This window comes from Monodon monoceros, unplaced genomic scaffold (assembly GCF_005190385.1).
Source record: "Monodon monoceros isolate NGI ecotype Baffin Bay Population unplaced genomic scaffold, NGI_Narwhal_1 Super_Scaffold_1, whole genome shotgun sequence".
NCBI lineage: Eukaryota > Metazoa > Chordata > Mammalia > Artiodactyla > Monodontidae > Monodon > Monodon monoceros.
In genome coordinates this window covers 15,958,976-15,974,778 of record NW_021703765.1, presented here as the reverse complement: position 1 = coordinate 15,974,778, position 15,803 = coordinate 15,958,976, and the positions used below count along the sequence as shown (strand labels likewise).

General features: G+C 42.1%; 1 protein-coding gene across 12 annotated transcripts in view; it reads left to right on the top strand.

Annotated features, from left to right (window-relative positions):
- Positions 1-15,803, top strand: part of NEDD4L (NEDD4 like E3 ubiquitin protein ligase) — a 342,431-nt gene that overhangs the window by 262,754 nt on the left and 63,874 nt on the right. For 9 of the 12 annotated variants that reach the window (XM_029220856.1, XM_029220944.1, XM_029220881.1 and 6 more), the window contains 7 exons: positions 1,129-1,190; positions 1,361-1,463; positions 3,113-3,279; positions 9,185-9,317; positions 10,471-10,647; positions 12,796-12,870; positions 14,427-14,486. In XM_029220856.1, coding sequence (XP_029076689.1) covers positions 1,129-1,190; positions 1,361-1,463; positions 3,113-3,279; positions 9,185-9,317; positions 10,471-10,647; positions 12,796-12,870; positions 14,427-14,486 — 777 coding nt within the window. The remainder of the gene's footprint in view (positions 1-1,128; positions 1,191-1,360; positions 1,464-3,112; positions 3,280-9,184; positions 9,318-10,470; positions 10,648-12,795; positions 12,871-14,426; positions 14,487-15,803) is intronic. The other 3 variants (XM_029220889.1, XM_029220862.1, XM_029220866.1) reach the window with 2 other exon arrangements.

Sequence of the window (15,803 nt, the reverse complement as noted above, 5' to 3'; positions counted from 1 at the left end):
ACCTGGTGGCGCAGTGGTTGAGAGTCCGCCTGCCGATGCAGGGGACACGGGTTCGCGCCCCGGTCCGGGAAGATCCCACATGCCGCGGAGCGGCTGGGCCCGTGAGCCGTGGCTGCTGAGCCTGCGCGTCCGGAGCCTGTGCTCCGCGACGGGAGAGGCCACGACAGTGAGAGGCCCGCGTACCGCCAAAAAAAAAAAAAAAAAAAAGAACCACATCATGTTTAACCTTATAGGTCCATAGAAAAGAACTTTCAGCATATTATATAAGCAGAGTAGGAAGCCATCGCGAGCTTAAAGCAGAGAGTGACATAAACAGATAATGTTACAAATATAAACGCATATATATACACACATACCCTTCTGATACATAATAAATCATTTTGTGGTTTGTCTCTCTTGCTACAGAAGTAAATGTTTTTAATTGTGTTTAATTAAAGAGTCTAGGTATTTGAAGTTTTACTGCACATAGTATTTTTAAATCAATGAAATAGTAACATTTATTTTTCCAGTTGCCTGCTTGCTTTGACCATCTGATTTTGCACAATAAAATACTGATTTCTTTCAAAAATGAATAAATACCACCACTACATTCATAGCTTCTTGAAATAAGCACCAGCAAAAGGCTGATGGATGACGCCACCTAGGACAGTCTCTGTGGAGGAAACCGTCTTTCAGATGACATGATATTTTAATGTTAAAAGTAAAGTAAAATCGCGTTCACAGATTGATCTCGCATGTTTTCCTATTAACTGCGTTTTTAGGTTTCTTGAATCACAGGGACAAGCAGGCAGGCACCAGTGACCCCTGGTTCTCCAGCAGTGTGAGATTGAGCCCTGCACCCAGCAGTTAGAAATTACACTTGGCAATGACGACTACAGTTCTGTAATTTGTCTCAGGCTGAGGTTGGCTCCTAAAAATGGGTGTTGATAGTGACATCTAGTGGATCTTGAGTAAAGCTTTGTGACCTATGAAATGTGTAATTAATTGTCAAGTACTGGGTAAGGAACCAACTCTGTTTTCGCCAGGCTCACGTTCTAAAACCTGCAAATGTATTCTCTGTAATCCACTCGGGTGTATCTGAAATACGAAACTATCAGGAGTATTGAAACTTACTTTTTCTTCCTTTAGACAGAAGATCCAACGATGGAGCGACCCTACACATTTAAGGATTTTCTCCTCCGACCAAGAAGGTGAGGCTTCGGGCCGCTGCCGTTTCTTATGCTTTGGCTCTTGGTTTTCTCTGAGGAGAATTCCAACTTCTTTTCCTATTGCATTTTTTTTTAAAGCATCATAAATATGAGCCATCATAAAGGTGTAACCAAGTCACATCCTTTATAACCGATTTTCTTCCATCATGCAGTCATAAATCTCGAGTTAAGGGATTTTTGCGATTGAAAATGGCCTATATGCCCAAAAATGGAGGTCAAGATGAAGAAAACAGCGAGCAGAGGGATGAGATGGAGGTAAGCTACAGGGCTTCGGGCCGTGGTCTGTTTTCCTTGCCTAAGAGCATATTGATGTTTCACTCTAAGACTTTATAATTTAAGGAAATAAAAGTTTATCAAGCTTAAATGTGAAGAAACTTCAATGTGTCCCTGAATCTACGCCTCTGACAGATCTACCGATGTGTTTGGTTTTTAGCAAAAACGATGAACTTTTCATCTCATGTTATAACACTAATAATTGAAGAGGGGTCTCTTTCTAAACTGCTATACCCCTGTTTTATTAACAGCCCACCGCCATGTGAAATTCTCCCCACATATTTAATTCTCTTACTTCTTTGGACTTGCAGCTCTTTGTATATTCCTTTTAGCACGTGGAATTGCTTCAAGTGGCTAAAATAATTTAGGGACTCATGCAGGTTTCTTACTCATTTGGCCCACAGGTGAGAGCGTACATGAGGTAGAAATGCCGTTTTGGAATTAGCTGTCCAGAGGAATTTCCTTTTGTTCCCTCCTGGCAAGGCCACCTTTTACCTCTCCAGTCACGTACCTCTACCACGGGTACCTTCTCAGCTCAGGCTTCAGATGGTGCTGTTTTGTTAGACAAATGCTCGTATTGTTCAGAAAATGTCCGTTTACAAGACCTCTCTGGCTTATTTGCACATCTGTTTGCAGCTGTTGCATAGACATGATGTGTGAATAATGCATTATGGGCAAGTTAACGGAACCCCCCCTCAGACCCAGAGGTCATATTACCAGGCAGTGTTTCATGTGCAAGCTTTCATCTCTCTCTGTGAGAAGGACTGAAGTGGGTGGTAGGCAGTCTTGAATGTTAAGATTTCATAAGCACATCCACAGATTTTTATCTCAAATCCAAGGAATTTTTTTTTTCACACTCTTCCAACTGTAATAGTCAGTGAATCACTTACTTTTCCAGTGACTTTAGGGAATGTCAGGAAGGAATACTTATGCCGAAAATATGTGTTGCAGAAAAAGCACCTCTGACTCTGGTACCAGGAAGCCTGTTGATGCGGCGGCAGCAGGTGGGGAATGGCTGAGTAGGAAGCGGCAGCTTCCAGGCTGCTCCTGGCTGCCTGGCGGCTCGTGCTTCCTACAGCCCAGGAGCTTCCCCTCCTCCTGGAGCCGCCTCCATGCTGTCCTCCCTGGGGAGCGAGAGCGCCCCGGGCCTCCTGATGCCCGGGGAAGGCCACGGATTCTGCGAGAACACACATGCTGCAGGGCTCATCTTCCCAGCTCCCTCTTACCTTACGGAGGTGTTGAAAAGATGACAGCTGTAGCGTGACCCGTATCATCGGCAGGGCTTTGTACGGCCCCGGAGGCCGTCAGGTCAAAATAACAAACACGAAATACGAAAAGGGTGTAACGTGACTTAGGTAACGTGACAGCCTGTGCAGATCCCCATCCGAGTGGCACCCTGCAGTGTCATCTTCTTAGAGGGCAGCGCAGTTCATTGGCCATGGCTCAGAATATTTTTGAGACGCTCCTAGAATTGATTTTTTTTTTTTTTTGCCCTATTTTGGGAATTTCTTTAAATGTGGCGCAGGAAGCCACCGTCAGAGCCGGAGAGCACAGGAGCGAGGACGAAGGGCACAGACGCACTGTAGCCATCAAAGCAGCCTCACCATCTCCCCTCTGATTGTGCTCCACAGCCCGGCTGGGAAGTTGTTGACTCGAATGACTCGGCGTCTCAGCACCAGGAGGAACTTCCCCCCCCTCCCCTGCCCCCCGGGTGGGAAGAAAAGGTGGACAACTTGGGTCGCACTTACTATGTCAACCACAACAACCGGACCACCCAGTGGCACCGACCCAGCCTAATGTGAGTACCGTCGATGGTCAGGAACGTGTCCCCACGCTCTGCAGTCAGGTGCACACGTGGCAGCGCTTTGGGAGGAGGTTGGGAAGTACATCTTGTACCGGTGAAAGCACGTGGTTGTGCAACAACAGGATTCCTCTTCGTGGAGTTACAGAGCGTGGCAGCCTGAGTTTGTAGGTTGTAAAGAAGCTCTTGCCTGCGTATCAGGTTCTCCTGTTGTAAACATGCACTAGTCTATAAAGTAGGACTTCTTTATGAAGATTCGTGAGATGTAGAGCAGGGGTTATTTTTCCTTGGTTTATCTTATGTTTGGTGATTACATCACTTTCCCCTTCTTCAGCTTCCTCTCCTGGCTAACCCGTCATGGAAAATAGCAAACATACTGGCTCTTTAACTTTTCTGGATTTTTATTCCATAATTATTTGATTTGGAAACTCTCTCAAAATTTTTCTTTTCGTTTTTGGAAAATGTATACATCACCCCCTTGATATACTTACAGGCACATGGGAGGGTTGCTAACTCACAATTGGTAATTACAGTTTGCTCTAATCCCTTGCCAGCCTCAGGGATACAGTGAATTGATTACTGTTTTGTTCACTCGACAATTTTTGGTCTAATGATGGCAAATAAACACTGGTTAAACCTCAAGTACTATAAAAAAAAGGATTTGAAGCAGCTTGTTTTTTCAATGATAGTATACAGCAAGACCTAAAACTATTAATATACAATAAAAAGCAAAAACAAAATATTAAAATCAGAAAAGGAAAAAATTGTCCTAGAATTCATGACCTCCCTAGCAGTCAAGACAAGGAGGTAATTACCACTAACTTGTATAATTTTCAATATGAATAAAAGCAAGTATATGAGGTGAGATAATTTTCTCTTTAACCCAGACTCTGAAGGAAATTTGCTAATGATGGTTTTTAGCGGGTATCAGCAATGGGATGGATGGTGTTGTCAGTAACCCTTTTATCTTTAGAAATTGCAAAGATGACCTGCATAGGTAGGAAAGGTGGCCAAGAAGTGTAGTCTAGATTTTGTTTGGTTTAGAGAAAAAGCAGAATCTGCAGCAGTGAATAGCCAATCCTTCCTAAGCCCCTACGTGGGTTCTCATGAACATCAGCCGTCCTTGGTCAGCTTTGGACCACACGGTGTGTGCCTCAGTTCCTTGTTCCCAGGACAGCATAAATACCCCAACATCCAGATGATGTTGAACTCTTTTTTGTTGTAATTTTTTCCCATAGAAATATAAATGGAAATGGTTTAGTTGATTCCTTTAATTAATTAATTAATTTATTATTATTATTATTTTACTATTTCCCTTTGATTAATGACCATAGCTGTTAAAACTGTTGTAAGCCATTTGACTACTCTAGTTATTTGTAGTTTAAAAAAAACAAAGTAACCGCCTTGGGCTTGGTTACGTGTAGTGATCAGAAGAATCTTGGTAGCAGTACCCTAAGCCAAGTACCTTTATCTACCTTTGCTAAAGGTCATAGGAAAGGAATACCTGAAAACAGCACTCTCTGGGGACCACAGTGTCATGACCTCTGTAGAAAAGTGACTACTAGCAGCTCTCAAAGAAAGACTGATGGCCAGTACCTATACAGAAAAAGGTTCACTTTCATTAATAATTATGCAGCCGAAGTCTGTATTTAGGAGGGAACTGGGGACAATTGCTACTTTCTCTGCCTCACAGAGTTGTGAAAACTCTAATGAGGGAATTTATACAAGCTCTCACTTGTATAAATGCTGGCTCATCAGTAGGGAAACTGTGGTTCTTCCGAGTTCATGTTCACCTGTAGTTTAGGGAGAAATCAGTGGCATGATGGTCCACATCAGTGAGGCAGCTGAGCCAGGAAGGACGTCTGCAGAGCTCCGGGTGGGACCTGCCAGGTACCTCCTTTCCACCAAGCATGACTTCTAGAAAGCAAGAGAAAAGTTAGATGAGGGAAAAGATTCGGTTTTCACAATAACCTCCTCATCCCGTCTGAACTGTTTGAGAATTTGGGGGTGTTTTTCCTTAACTTTATTTGGCTTGACCAGAAGCCCTCAAGCCCTCCAGGTTATTTTAATGTGTTGTTTTAATTCAAAAATGATTTTTTGCGTAACTCAGTTTTCACAGAATACTGCAAGTTTGGGTTGGGGGGGAATGGATGTTAAGAAGGGTCTTTATGGGCTTCCCTGGTGGCGCAGTGGTTGAGAGTCCGCCTGCCAATGCAGGGGACACGGGTTCGTGCCCCGGTCCTGGAAGATCCCACATGCCGCGGAACGGCTGGGCCCGTGAGCCATGGCCGCTGAGCCTGCGCGTCCAGAGCCTGTGCTCCGCAGCGGGAGAGGCCACAACAGTGAGAGACCCACGTACCGCAAAAAAAAAAAAAAAAAAAAAAAAGAAGGGTCTTTATTAAAAGGCTATATCTGAGGAAGTCAGATGAGAAGTGATGATCACACGCTGTGCAGAGAATTAAGACTGCAGTGGAGACTCTCATTTCTTAACCGGTTTGCTACAGACTTGCGCTCCAGACTTCAGCCCCTGAAAAGTCCTCATTGACATCCCGTTGCCCTCAGGCTGTTCTTACAGGGTCCTCCTCACCCTGCCTCTTGCCAGCCACAGTCAGAAACGTAGAGCGGTCTGATCATGCATAGCTGCTTTCTGATTACTTTCTCCTCTTCTTGGTCCCATGGATGTGCTAACCCCCAATCCCCCCCGCAAAAAAAATAAAGCCAGAACGTGCCCCTTCCCCTGGTAACGTTCCGATGTCACCCTACCATCCCTTCCTCTGGGAGCACCGGACGTCTTCTGTCCCGGTCTCTCTCTGAGAGCCCTGTGCCTCCCTGTCAGGACACAGAGCGCATAATACTCTTACTGCCTGTATGAGCAGGGACTGTGGTTTCCTACTCACAGATCAACCCCTAGCACCTGGCACAAGGTAGGAGCTTTTAATTGAACGAATGACTACAGATGAGTCACTTCTGAAAGTGGGTACAGGCACGTGGTTTAGTGAACTGTCCAGGCCTGGATGCAGAGCTCTCAGACGGAAGGCGGCTACAGAACACTCCCCAGCCCTCTCAGGTTAGACAGTGGCCTTTAAAATGCCTCTAATTTTAGAATAGTCCTTATCCTATTTAAATGTAAACTGTAAACATTTTACTGTTAAAAGCACAAGTTTAAAATCATGAAGGAATTGCATTAAGACTATAGATGAACTTGTTAGACTCAAAACACTTACTTTAACTCTTTTCAGTACTTCTCTTTCTAAACCACTTTGGCAGTCTCCCATCTTAGCAGTAATTTAATCATATCTTAATGACTCCGGTCATCATTAGTCACTGATGTATATGAATGTAAATGATCAGATACACTGATCTTAATTGGCACTGAATTTGATAAATTTATGGGTTTTCTTCTCTTTATTAATTTGTATGTTTCCCATGAAAGTCAAATGAAGAATATATATATGAAATTAATGACTGAAGAAAATTGAAGTGGCCACTTCTTAAATTTTTTCCCTGCCTCTAATAAAATCATGTTTCTGTTTTAATTTGCCAGCTCAGACATATTTTTAAATGTTCATCTTCCTATTAGTGACCGTTTAAACTTCCTGTCAGTTTCAACAGCCCTCTTGTTCAATTGCTTATTTAAGGGCAAAAGGCCTCCCTTGTATGAACATTTTCATTTTATCACTAAAGACCATAAAAAAGCCCAGGGTTGGAATTTCAGAATCAGAGATATCTTTCTTCTTTATGCTATTTAGTTGTTTCTGGTTCACACTGATTACTAATTATTCAAGCATGTTGGATAAGGAGGATTAGCATAATTGATTTTAAATGCCCCTTTTAAAAAAAATAAGTCCTTCCAGAATAATGGAATTTTTATATACTTCTGAGAGATAGAAAATGCAAGCATAGCAATATTAAAGCCTTATTCTTTTCAACCTCTCCAAAATCCCTGTAACAATTCAAGTGTGTGTTATAACCCGGAACACACATTCAGTATTGACTAAGTGACACCTGACATTTCAAGTGAAGGTTTAAAATTTTGATGAAACTTTTCTATATACAATAGTTTTAAGTAAGGCCAGTCATTATAAAGTGAAATTGAACTGAATGTCCTATAAAAATCACGGCAGCAGTATACAATCACAAAGACAATATTATATTTTCTAACATATCCAAGAGAGTGTCATTTTTTATCATCCTGTTTTGGTGGTTTCAGAAATTGTGTTAGTATACTTGTGTGTCCCTTGATTTTAATTAGTTTCTCTATGGCCTTATGGGATTTTTTTCTGAGGAGTCCTGCTTAACATACTATTAACATACTATTTTTAGTCCAGTTATAGTTTAATACAACTATAAAGTACGCAAAATGTATATTTGTTCGGTTTTAAAAATTTGTATATTGGGCAGTAAAACTTCATTCAGATCTTAATAACAAGAGTTTTTATTTTAATGTGGATTAAAGAAAGCTAACCTTCATACTGTCCCTTTACCAGTAAAGCTAAAAAATGTAAAGATTTTTGGTGGAAATATTCAGACTCTCTTGGGAACTGGCGTTAAAGAGTCACCTGTTTATTTGCAAACAGTGCTGCTTATTGCAGACTGTTCACTGTTACAGGGGCCCAGCATGTTCTTTGGGGGGAATAGAGGGAAATAGTATAAGTTAGCTTGAGAGTCATTAGAATGTTTTAAAACCTATGTTTTAGGAAGAGTCTATAATGAGGGTCCTTGATTAATACTGGATTTCATTTAGTCTGAAATAATGTTTTCAAATATTTTGAAATATTAATTTGCAGTGTCTTTTTTTTTTTTTTTTTTGCGGTACACGGGCCTCTCACTGCTGTGGCCTCTCCCGTTGCGGAGCACAGGCTCCGGACGCGCAGGCTCAGCGGCCATGGCTCACGGGCCTAGCCGCTCCGCGGCATGTGGGATCTTCCCGGACCGGGGCACGAACCCGTGTCCCCTGCATCGGCAGGCGGACTCTCAACCACTGCGCCACCAGGGAAGCCCTGCAGCGTCATTTTTTAACTGAATATGGCGTCTTATTGAAAGAGTCTGTAAGGGTTTTCTCTGAAAAAATTTTGACATTTAAACTTCTACTCTAAAAGTCTCCAAGTAGTATTTCTCCCAAAGGAGAATTGCCTGTAATTTAGTGCAAAAGTTTTCAAGATTGACTCAATGCTTTTCACATCCTGAATTAAGAGAGTTACATGATGCCCCCCCGCCACCCCTCCCAAAAAAAAGAGACTATGAGGTTGCAGCAATCCTCAAATCCAAGTTGATTTGGGAGGTTATTGCCTGATGTTTGTGGATTTTAAAAAGGAGTTGAATGGGGAGAAATGCAGTGTCATGCATCTGAGAGTCTGTCAAAATGAGATCCTCAGAGGCCGAAAAAGTTCACGTTGGGTCAGGAGCATTTCCCTCCAGACCCCAGCTTTGAGTTTATGCTATTTGTACTCATTGGTTAATTGGTGGTGACCAAAAGTTGTGGCCCTGTCATTGCTGGACTCCTAGAGAGGGGTCACCACGGACTGGCCATGAGTTTGAGCTTACCTGTCACCTCTCCTTCAAGAGGCCTCCTTTGTCACTGGGGCAGATGGATGGAGGACTTTGATTTCTCTTCGTTCTTAAACACTAAAGTACATGCTGCAGTATATGCCTGAAAGATACTCAGAAATATTGGGACAGATGCATTTAAAGACTGTATTTCAATGAGAGGGACCTAGGAGAATGCCTTAGCCAAGAGATGGTGGCAGATTCCCCTGCTGAACGGCCAGCTGATTGTCAGTGTTGCGCGAGAGAGCACTGACACTGTATTAGGCGTCAGGCCCTTGGTGGGTGTTGGCTGGTGTTGAAGGGCCAGGTGTCAGTACCGGTTCTCCTGACTCCCACCCTCACCCCGCGCTCCCAGGGATGTGTCCTCCGAGTCCGACAGCAACATCCGGCAGATCAACCAGGAGGCAGCGCATCGGCGCTTCCGCTCACGCAGACACATCAGCGAGGATCTGGAGCTGGAGCCCAGCGAGGGCGGAGACGGCCCTGAGGTAGGACTTCCCGCTCTGCCGGCACACTCCTTGGAGCTCCTCCTTTCCGTGTTCTCCAGGTTGATCCTATGTCGTAATTTCTTGTCTCAGTAAATCTGTGTAAAAAGGAAGGCTCATGGTCTCGTGGCTGATTGATGACCATCGAGATATTTATTAACTTAGAAAGTGCTTACAAAAGCCATCTTTGACGAGTACACATAGTTTACATTGCTACAAAAGGGAATGACATTATTTTTAGCATGGAAATCTTAAGATGTTTTCACTTTATCCTTTATTTTTCCCCAGAGTCTAACCATCTCTTGTTAAATGGCAACATGGGTATCATCTTTGAGCAGTTGAAGTAGCCCTGTAACTTGTTTGGGTACCAAATACAAGTTTTTACCGAGTAGTTTTGACATAGCGAAAGAGGTTTGTTACCAAGAAAACAGAAATTTGGGTGAATAGAAATGTTCATAAGTTTACCCTTAAATGCTTATGGTAAATTACTGTGGAAGAATGTATATAAATTGAACAGCAAATTAGCAAGGCAGCAAACCGTAACTTCCATGCTGCCTTAACAACTCTGTTTACTTATTAGAAATCCATTCTTTTTAAACATTGCATTAGGAAGATCATTCACAAAATGTTCCAGTGATCAAAATTAGAAAAGCAACGTGAATGATGCTGTAATAAATTCACTAAGAGTTACTTCACACCAGGGCTTACTTACAGCTTATAGCATCTCTGCTGTTTTCATTGTGAATCCTCAACGGTTAGAGTCAAAGAAAATTCACGAAAATCGTAAACAAATGCCTGAGAGTATTTTTTTAACCCATGCAGGTAGTTTCAAGTGCTAGAAGCAAAGCACTGCTCAGAGAGGCGCTATTACAAAGGGACTAAGAGCACGGCCCCTGGGACCAGGCTTCCTTGGCTCAAGTCCTGACCCCACCACTTCCTAGCTCTGTTACCTTGAGCAAGTTATTCCCTCTGCGTCAGTGTCCGCATCTGTTGATCAGGGTAGTAGTCTTTATTTCCTTATGGATCCTGAGCATATTGTGTGCCTCCTGAGTGCTCAGTAAATGTGAATTACAGTTATCATAAGGGTTATTACTGGGGCGGGGAATGAGAGGGTCCCTCGTCCTAGCAGTTACCACAGCGTCTTGTTCCTTGGTAGCCTTGGGAGACCATTTCGGAAGAAGTGAGCATCAGTGGAGACTCCCTCAGCCTGGTGCTGCCTCCACCACCAGCCTCGCCTGTGTCTCGGACCAGCCCCCAGGAGCTGTCTGAGGAACTGAGCAGACGGCTTCAGATCACTCCGGACTCCAACGGGGAGCAGTTTGGTTCTTTGATTGTAAGTAATAGTGAAAATCTTTCTTGATGCATAAAAAAACTCAAATCTATGACTTGTGTTTTATCAGCTTTAACCTTGCAGAATTTCTTTTCCCAGCCAAAGGTTCATAAAGAGTACCTTTGTCATAAAGGTGGTGTTCGCACTGGGACCTGGGAGACATTGGGTCTCCAGGTCAATCCTCTTACGTCATACTCTGTGTGCTTTACCATTCTCGTTTCACAGATGAAGACGTGATTTTAAGTGACCCATCCAAGACAAGGTTAGAACAGGAGATAGATAGACATCTCCCAAGTCCCAGAGTACCAATCCTTGAGAAAGGTTGTGAAATTGTGACACTGTCACCAGGGTAGCATTTGAACTTGGGTTCTTAACCATCAGGGAAATTCATTGTAGACGCTTCAGGCGGGGCTAAGCCCCAATGAGACCAACAGAATCAGCCATGAAGACCTGTGTCTGAGAACACAAAGCTTTGCAGAAAAAGCCCACAGAAAGTTCCTGCTCATGCATAAAACTGAGAAGCAATGCAGTCTCAGTGCCTCTTGAGAAATTGAACCTACAGATGTACTGTAGTAAACGATGGTAGTCCCTCTGCTGCAAATGGCATCCTAGAAAAATAGTCATCATTACAGCCATATCAAATGTAAATGAATAGGAGGACTACATAAAATGTAAAAGCCAGGAAGTACTCACAAAATTGTTACTCCTTCAGTTATGTATTTTTGTTTTAAAAGACACCATTGGCCCGTATCATGAGTTGCACTGATTACTCAGTTAATGTGCTTTTGTATTAAAATTCTATGAATGTCCTTCAGAAAGAGAAATATCACTGAGACGAAAATTTAGTACTGAAGAGGCAGGGAAAAAAAGAGTTTGCATATATGGGATATTTGAATTGATAAAACTGTTGCTACGGAAACAACATAAGCAAGGAAGCCGTATATTTTAAACATTATAAAAGGAAGTAAGTACTGCCGGAAGCGTAGCAGTGGTGCACCTTTAGTCTACCAAGTGAAAAGCCATCGTTTTAGGCAGCGCTGATATTAAGCTATCATCTCTTATTATTTGTATAGGGAGCTTCTGCATTAATCATTCTAGGTTCATAAAATATCTTTAAGATCCAAGTGCAAGTGTCGGAATTATGTTAAGTTCATGTCGAGTCTGGTTCAACTATTAAATAACAGTGCCTAGGAAAGAGAGGAGTAGGGGAGTAGGGGGTTCTTCTCCAGTTTTGCTTGTCAAGGTCACTCTGTATTCAAGGACAACAGCATGGACTTTTACTAAAGGATGAATCCTTCATGCTAAGCGTTGTGAAAAGACTTGAAAAGCTTCCCATTTACTGCTGCAGGGTCTGTCTTTGACCTTACCCCATTTTCCTGATTGCAAAATATTAATAGCGAGGAGATGCTACAGATTTGTCCCATGTACAAACCTGTTGCTAATTAGACCCCTGCCTTGTGTGTGTGTGACCTGCTGCTGATCTGTGGTCCTTTTTTTTTTTTTTTATAACCATATAGATTAATACAAACAAGTGAGAGGAACATATTATACATTGCACTCTATAGATTTTTCTTTTTTAGTTTAACCGTACCTATTTTCCTTCATTCCTGTTCTGTACAACTTCTGAACTCCGTTCAGAAGCTGAAGCTATAAATACCTAACCCTTCAGAAGGAGCCGAAGATTATATTTGAGTTCCCCTGGAAATAGAATCCAACTGATTCTTTGTCATTGGTCACAGTAGTCAATAAATGTTTAATAACTGCATGTCAGTATCTCTTCCTCTATTCGTGTTCCACTAGAATTTACCCAGAGGTTGCATCTCAAAGCAGAACTCAGGACTTCTAGCTTCTCTTTTCCATTATTAGAGCAGCACTCAGATGTCATCTGTGGAGCCCCCTTTCCTGTTTTGGCCTCTTATGTTTAACGTTATTTCTATCCCATCTGCTTAAGACACTTGAAAGTGACAGTGGAAGATACTTGACTCCTTAAAAGATTACTCTCATTACCCCGAAAAGATGGTGTTTCATTTAATTATACCTTCTAATATTAAAGAGCAGTGACTAGGCTTGAGTGATATATTTTTTAATCCAGTGAAACTCGTTTCTCAGAATGTGTGTCCCTGATGCTCCGCGTCCTTTCCTCCCCTTCAGCAGAGAGAGCCTTCCTCGAGGTTGAGGTCCTGCAGTGTCACCGACGCAGTCGCAGAGCAGGCTCATCTGCCACCGGTAACCCATATGCTCATTTCCAGCCGTGAATTGGCTCTTTGGGCTTTTATTTAAAATCATCTGGGCTACTGAGGAAGAGTTTTTCCTGTGCCAATCCATTTACCGTATACGTAAGACATTAAAATGTCCTAGCAAATTGCCCAAGGAGAGTGAATTTCCAATACGAAGAGTTGTTGTCCTTGTCACCGAAGTCTCTGAAATGCTAAAAACTCCATTGTTTTGCCTTTCCATCCAAATTAATACCAATTCTGATGTGCTTACTTGACCTAAACATTAACAATTCCTTGTTTAAAAAACTTCATTTGGTCCCTGAAGCTGTGTTTGAGTGACCTGTATCTCAAGAACATAGGAAGAACTCTTCTGGGTGGGCAGCAAGAAGTCCTTTCCATTACTAATGGCCTAAGCTCTTAACCCACAAAGCTCTGTCCCTTCTCTTTAAAGCCAGCTCTACTGGCTCAAGAGTTGGCTATAATTTGTTCCCACTTTCCCACAGTTTTCATAACTAGCAGGAAATATAGAAGTGTAAAGGGTATTTAATAACATAGGACATAAATAAAAATGAATATTCTGATTGGAAAGCAGGCCAGAACTGCTTTGGGAGATGTTTAATAAACACATTAAAAGTAAATTTTATGTAAATTTGTATTACGACAAATCCTTGATCATTGGTAGTGCTTGTTTATTGCATATGAAATTGTTTGCAATGAAATGATCATTGTTTATTGCATATAAAGTTGAAGAAGGGAAAGAAAGATTGCACTTAACAGTTTTTGCAATCATAGTGTCTTCCCCATTGTGTACATTTTTGCTCAACTTCAAAGAATCTTTTTTGCCTAGGCTTTAAGTCTTTTATGTTTACAGAATGAATAGTACATTAGTCAACTGAGTAATCAACATAGTAGATGCAGTTGTGACATACATGGAGAGGGCTGGTAGGTCAGAAGCTTGACCAGAGCATCCTTTCTGGGATCCTTTCAGGCCTCCCCCAAAACAGAACAGTCAGCTGTGATGGACTAGTGGGATACTCTTCAGATGACGCTGTGATTTTCCTTGATGAATTAATGGTGCTTTCTCTCCTTTTCCAAAATCAGTGTCAGTTTTATTGGCCAAAAGAGCTCACTTCCCTGAAAACTGATGATTCTTTCCTCTTTCCTTGTGCTCCGTGGAGCTGTGAACTCACTGATCACCAGTGGCCTCTTACTTGAATTTCTGAGTTTGACAGATTTAATAATCTGCTAATTATTTAACAGTGGGGGCACGATAGTGGTGCTTTCCATTTTTTTTCCATAAGACATCTCACATTGTTGAGGTTGTCAATTCATCGTTTACCCGGGTCAGGGCTGCAACCTGAGCCTTCTCTGGATGGGAGGGTCATCGTGTTCCTCTTTTCCTTCTGGTCATCAGTGGTTGCTCAACTTTATTTGGACCGGGTGGATTGCACAGATTTTGATTCATGTCACCTGCCTTACTGGCTGCACCAGCACTGATTCCTGATTCAATAAGCAATGGGTGGTCTCCCAAAATGCATTTCACTGATGTAAATTATCATTTAACAGCCCAGTGCCCCAGCTGGGAGAGCACGTTCATCAACTGTCACGGGTGGTGAGGCGCCAACGGTAATGATACCCTCGTTCAGACATGAATGGCAAAACTGGGGGTTGGTTTTAATATTTTGGGTAATGGTGAATATACACTTTTTTCTTCTTTTTTTGATAAGAGCAGCTTCTTATGTGCCACAGAGCTGCATGCTTCTTATTTTAAACCTCTCACTTTCACATTGTTTGAAGGTACTGGGTAAAACGAATTGATTTTTAGTCCCGTATAGTTTTATGAGGAATACTGTCAAGCTTTGTTTAAAGTGCATTTTAATCTGATCATTTAGAGTCTGTTTCTGCCTTTTAGTGTTTGTACTCCTGATAAGCTTTTCCCATGTGTTTAGAAGACTTGGGTAAAATATTTTGGTTGGAGGAGAATCAAGGAAGCCACAGGAATTGCATGCAATTATACATGTGAATTTTCAGTGATACATTTCCCGTACCACGTTTCAAAGGCTGGGTTAGATTTTTTGTATCACAAGCGTGAACCAGTGACCTTTCTCTGCTACCAGGGGCCCCTACTCACAGGTTCACAGGTATGAACAAGTGTTCATATAATTTAGGAGGAGAGAGGAAAGAGTATAATTAAGAAATTGAAAAGATCTAGAAAAATGGTGTTTTTAAGCCAAGTATCTCTTACTCTTATTACCCATTATTTTAAGTAATTTCTACTATTCATGCTTGTGGGTGACTTGGATGACTGTGTACTAATAAGTTGCCTGTTTTCTCCTTGATCCCTAAAGACAGGCTAGTTGCTAGTTTATGCTTGGAGCTGCTATAGCTATTTGAAGAATTTTCCTGACTGTTTTAACTTTGTATGTTTGTTGTAACTGCTTATTACTCGAGAACACCTTTAAATACATATACGATTGCTGATTCCTGTAGGATGTTGATTTAAAGGAACAATTTGGTTATATTGTTAGAATTTACTCCTCAGCGTCGTACACTGGAGAATCGAAGTGGCAGTCCGCAAAAATCAGCCCAGTTTAAAGTATTGAGCTGCAGTGAAGGGCATGTGTTGGGTGGGCCAGGCTCAGCCTCCAGTAGAATTCAAGAAAGTTCAGATAAACTCGTATATTTCCTATTGTGCGCTAGTAATTTCCATGGGAGTAGAGCTGCGAGGCAGACAAGATCACTTCGTGAACTGATTTTAATAGAGTGCAGGGCTGATGAGCATCTACTATCATTTTTGCATTTTGTTGGCCTTGGAACCTGATGTGAGTGTCGGAGTGTTGCGAGAGCTGATAATATTAAATGACAGGGTAAACTGAATTATGATCGTCCTGGGATCCATGGTCAGAATCTCCTGGCAGGACGAAGTGATCCATGTGAATGAGC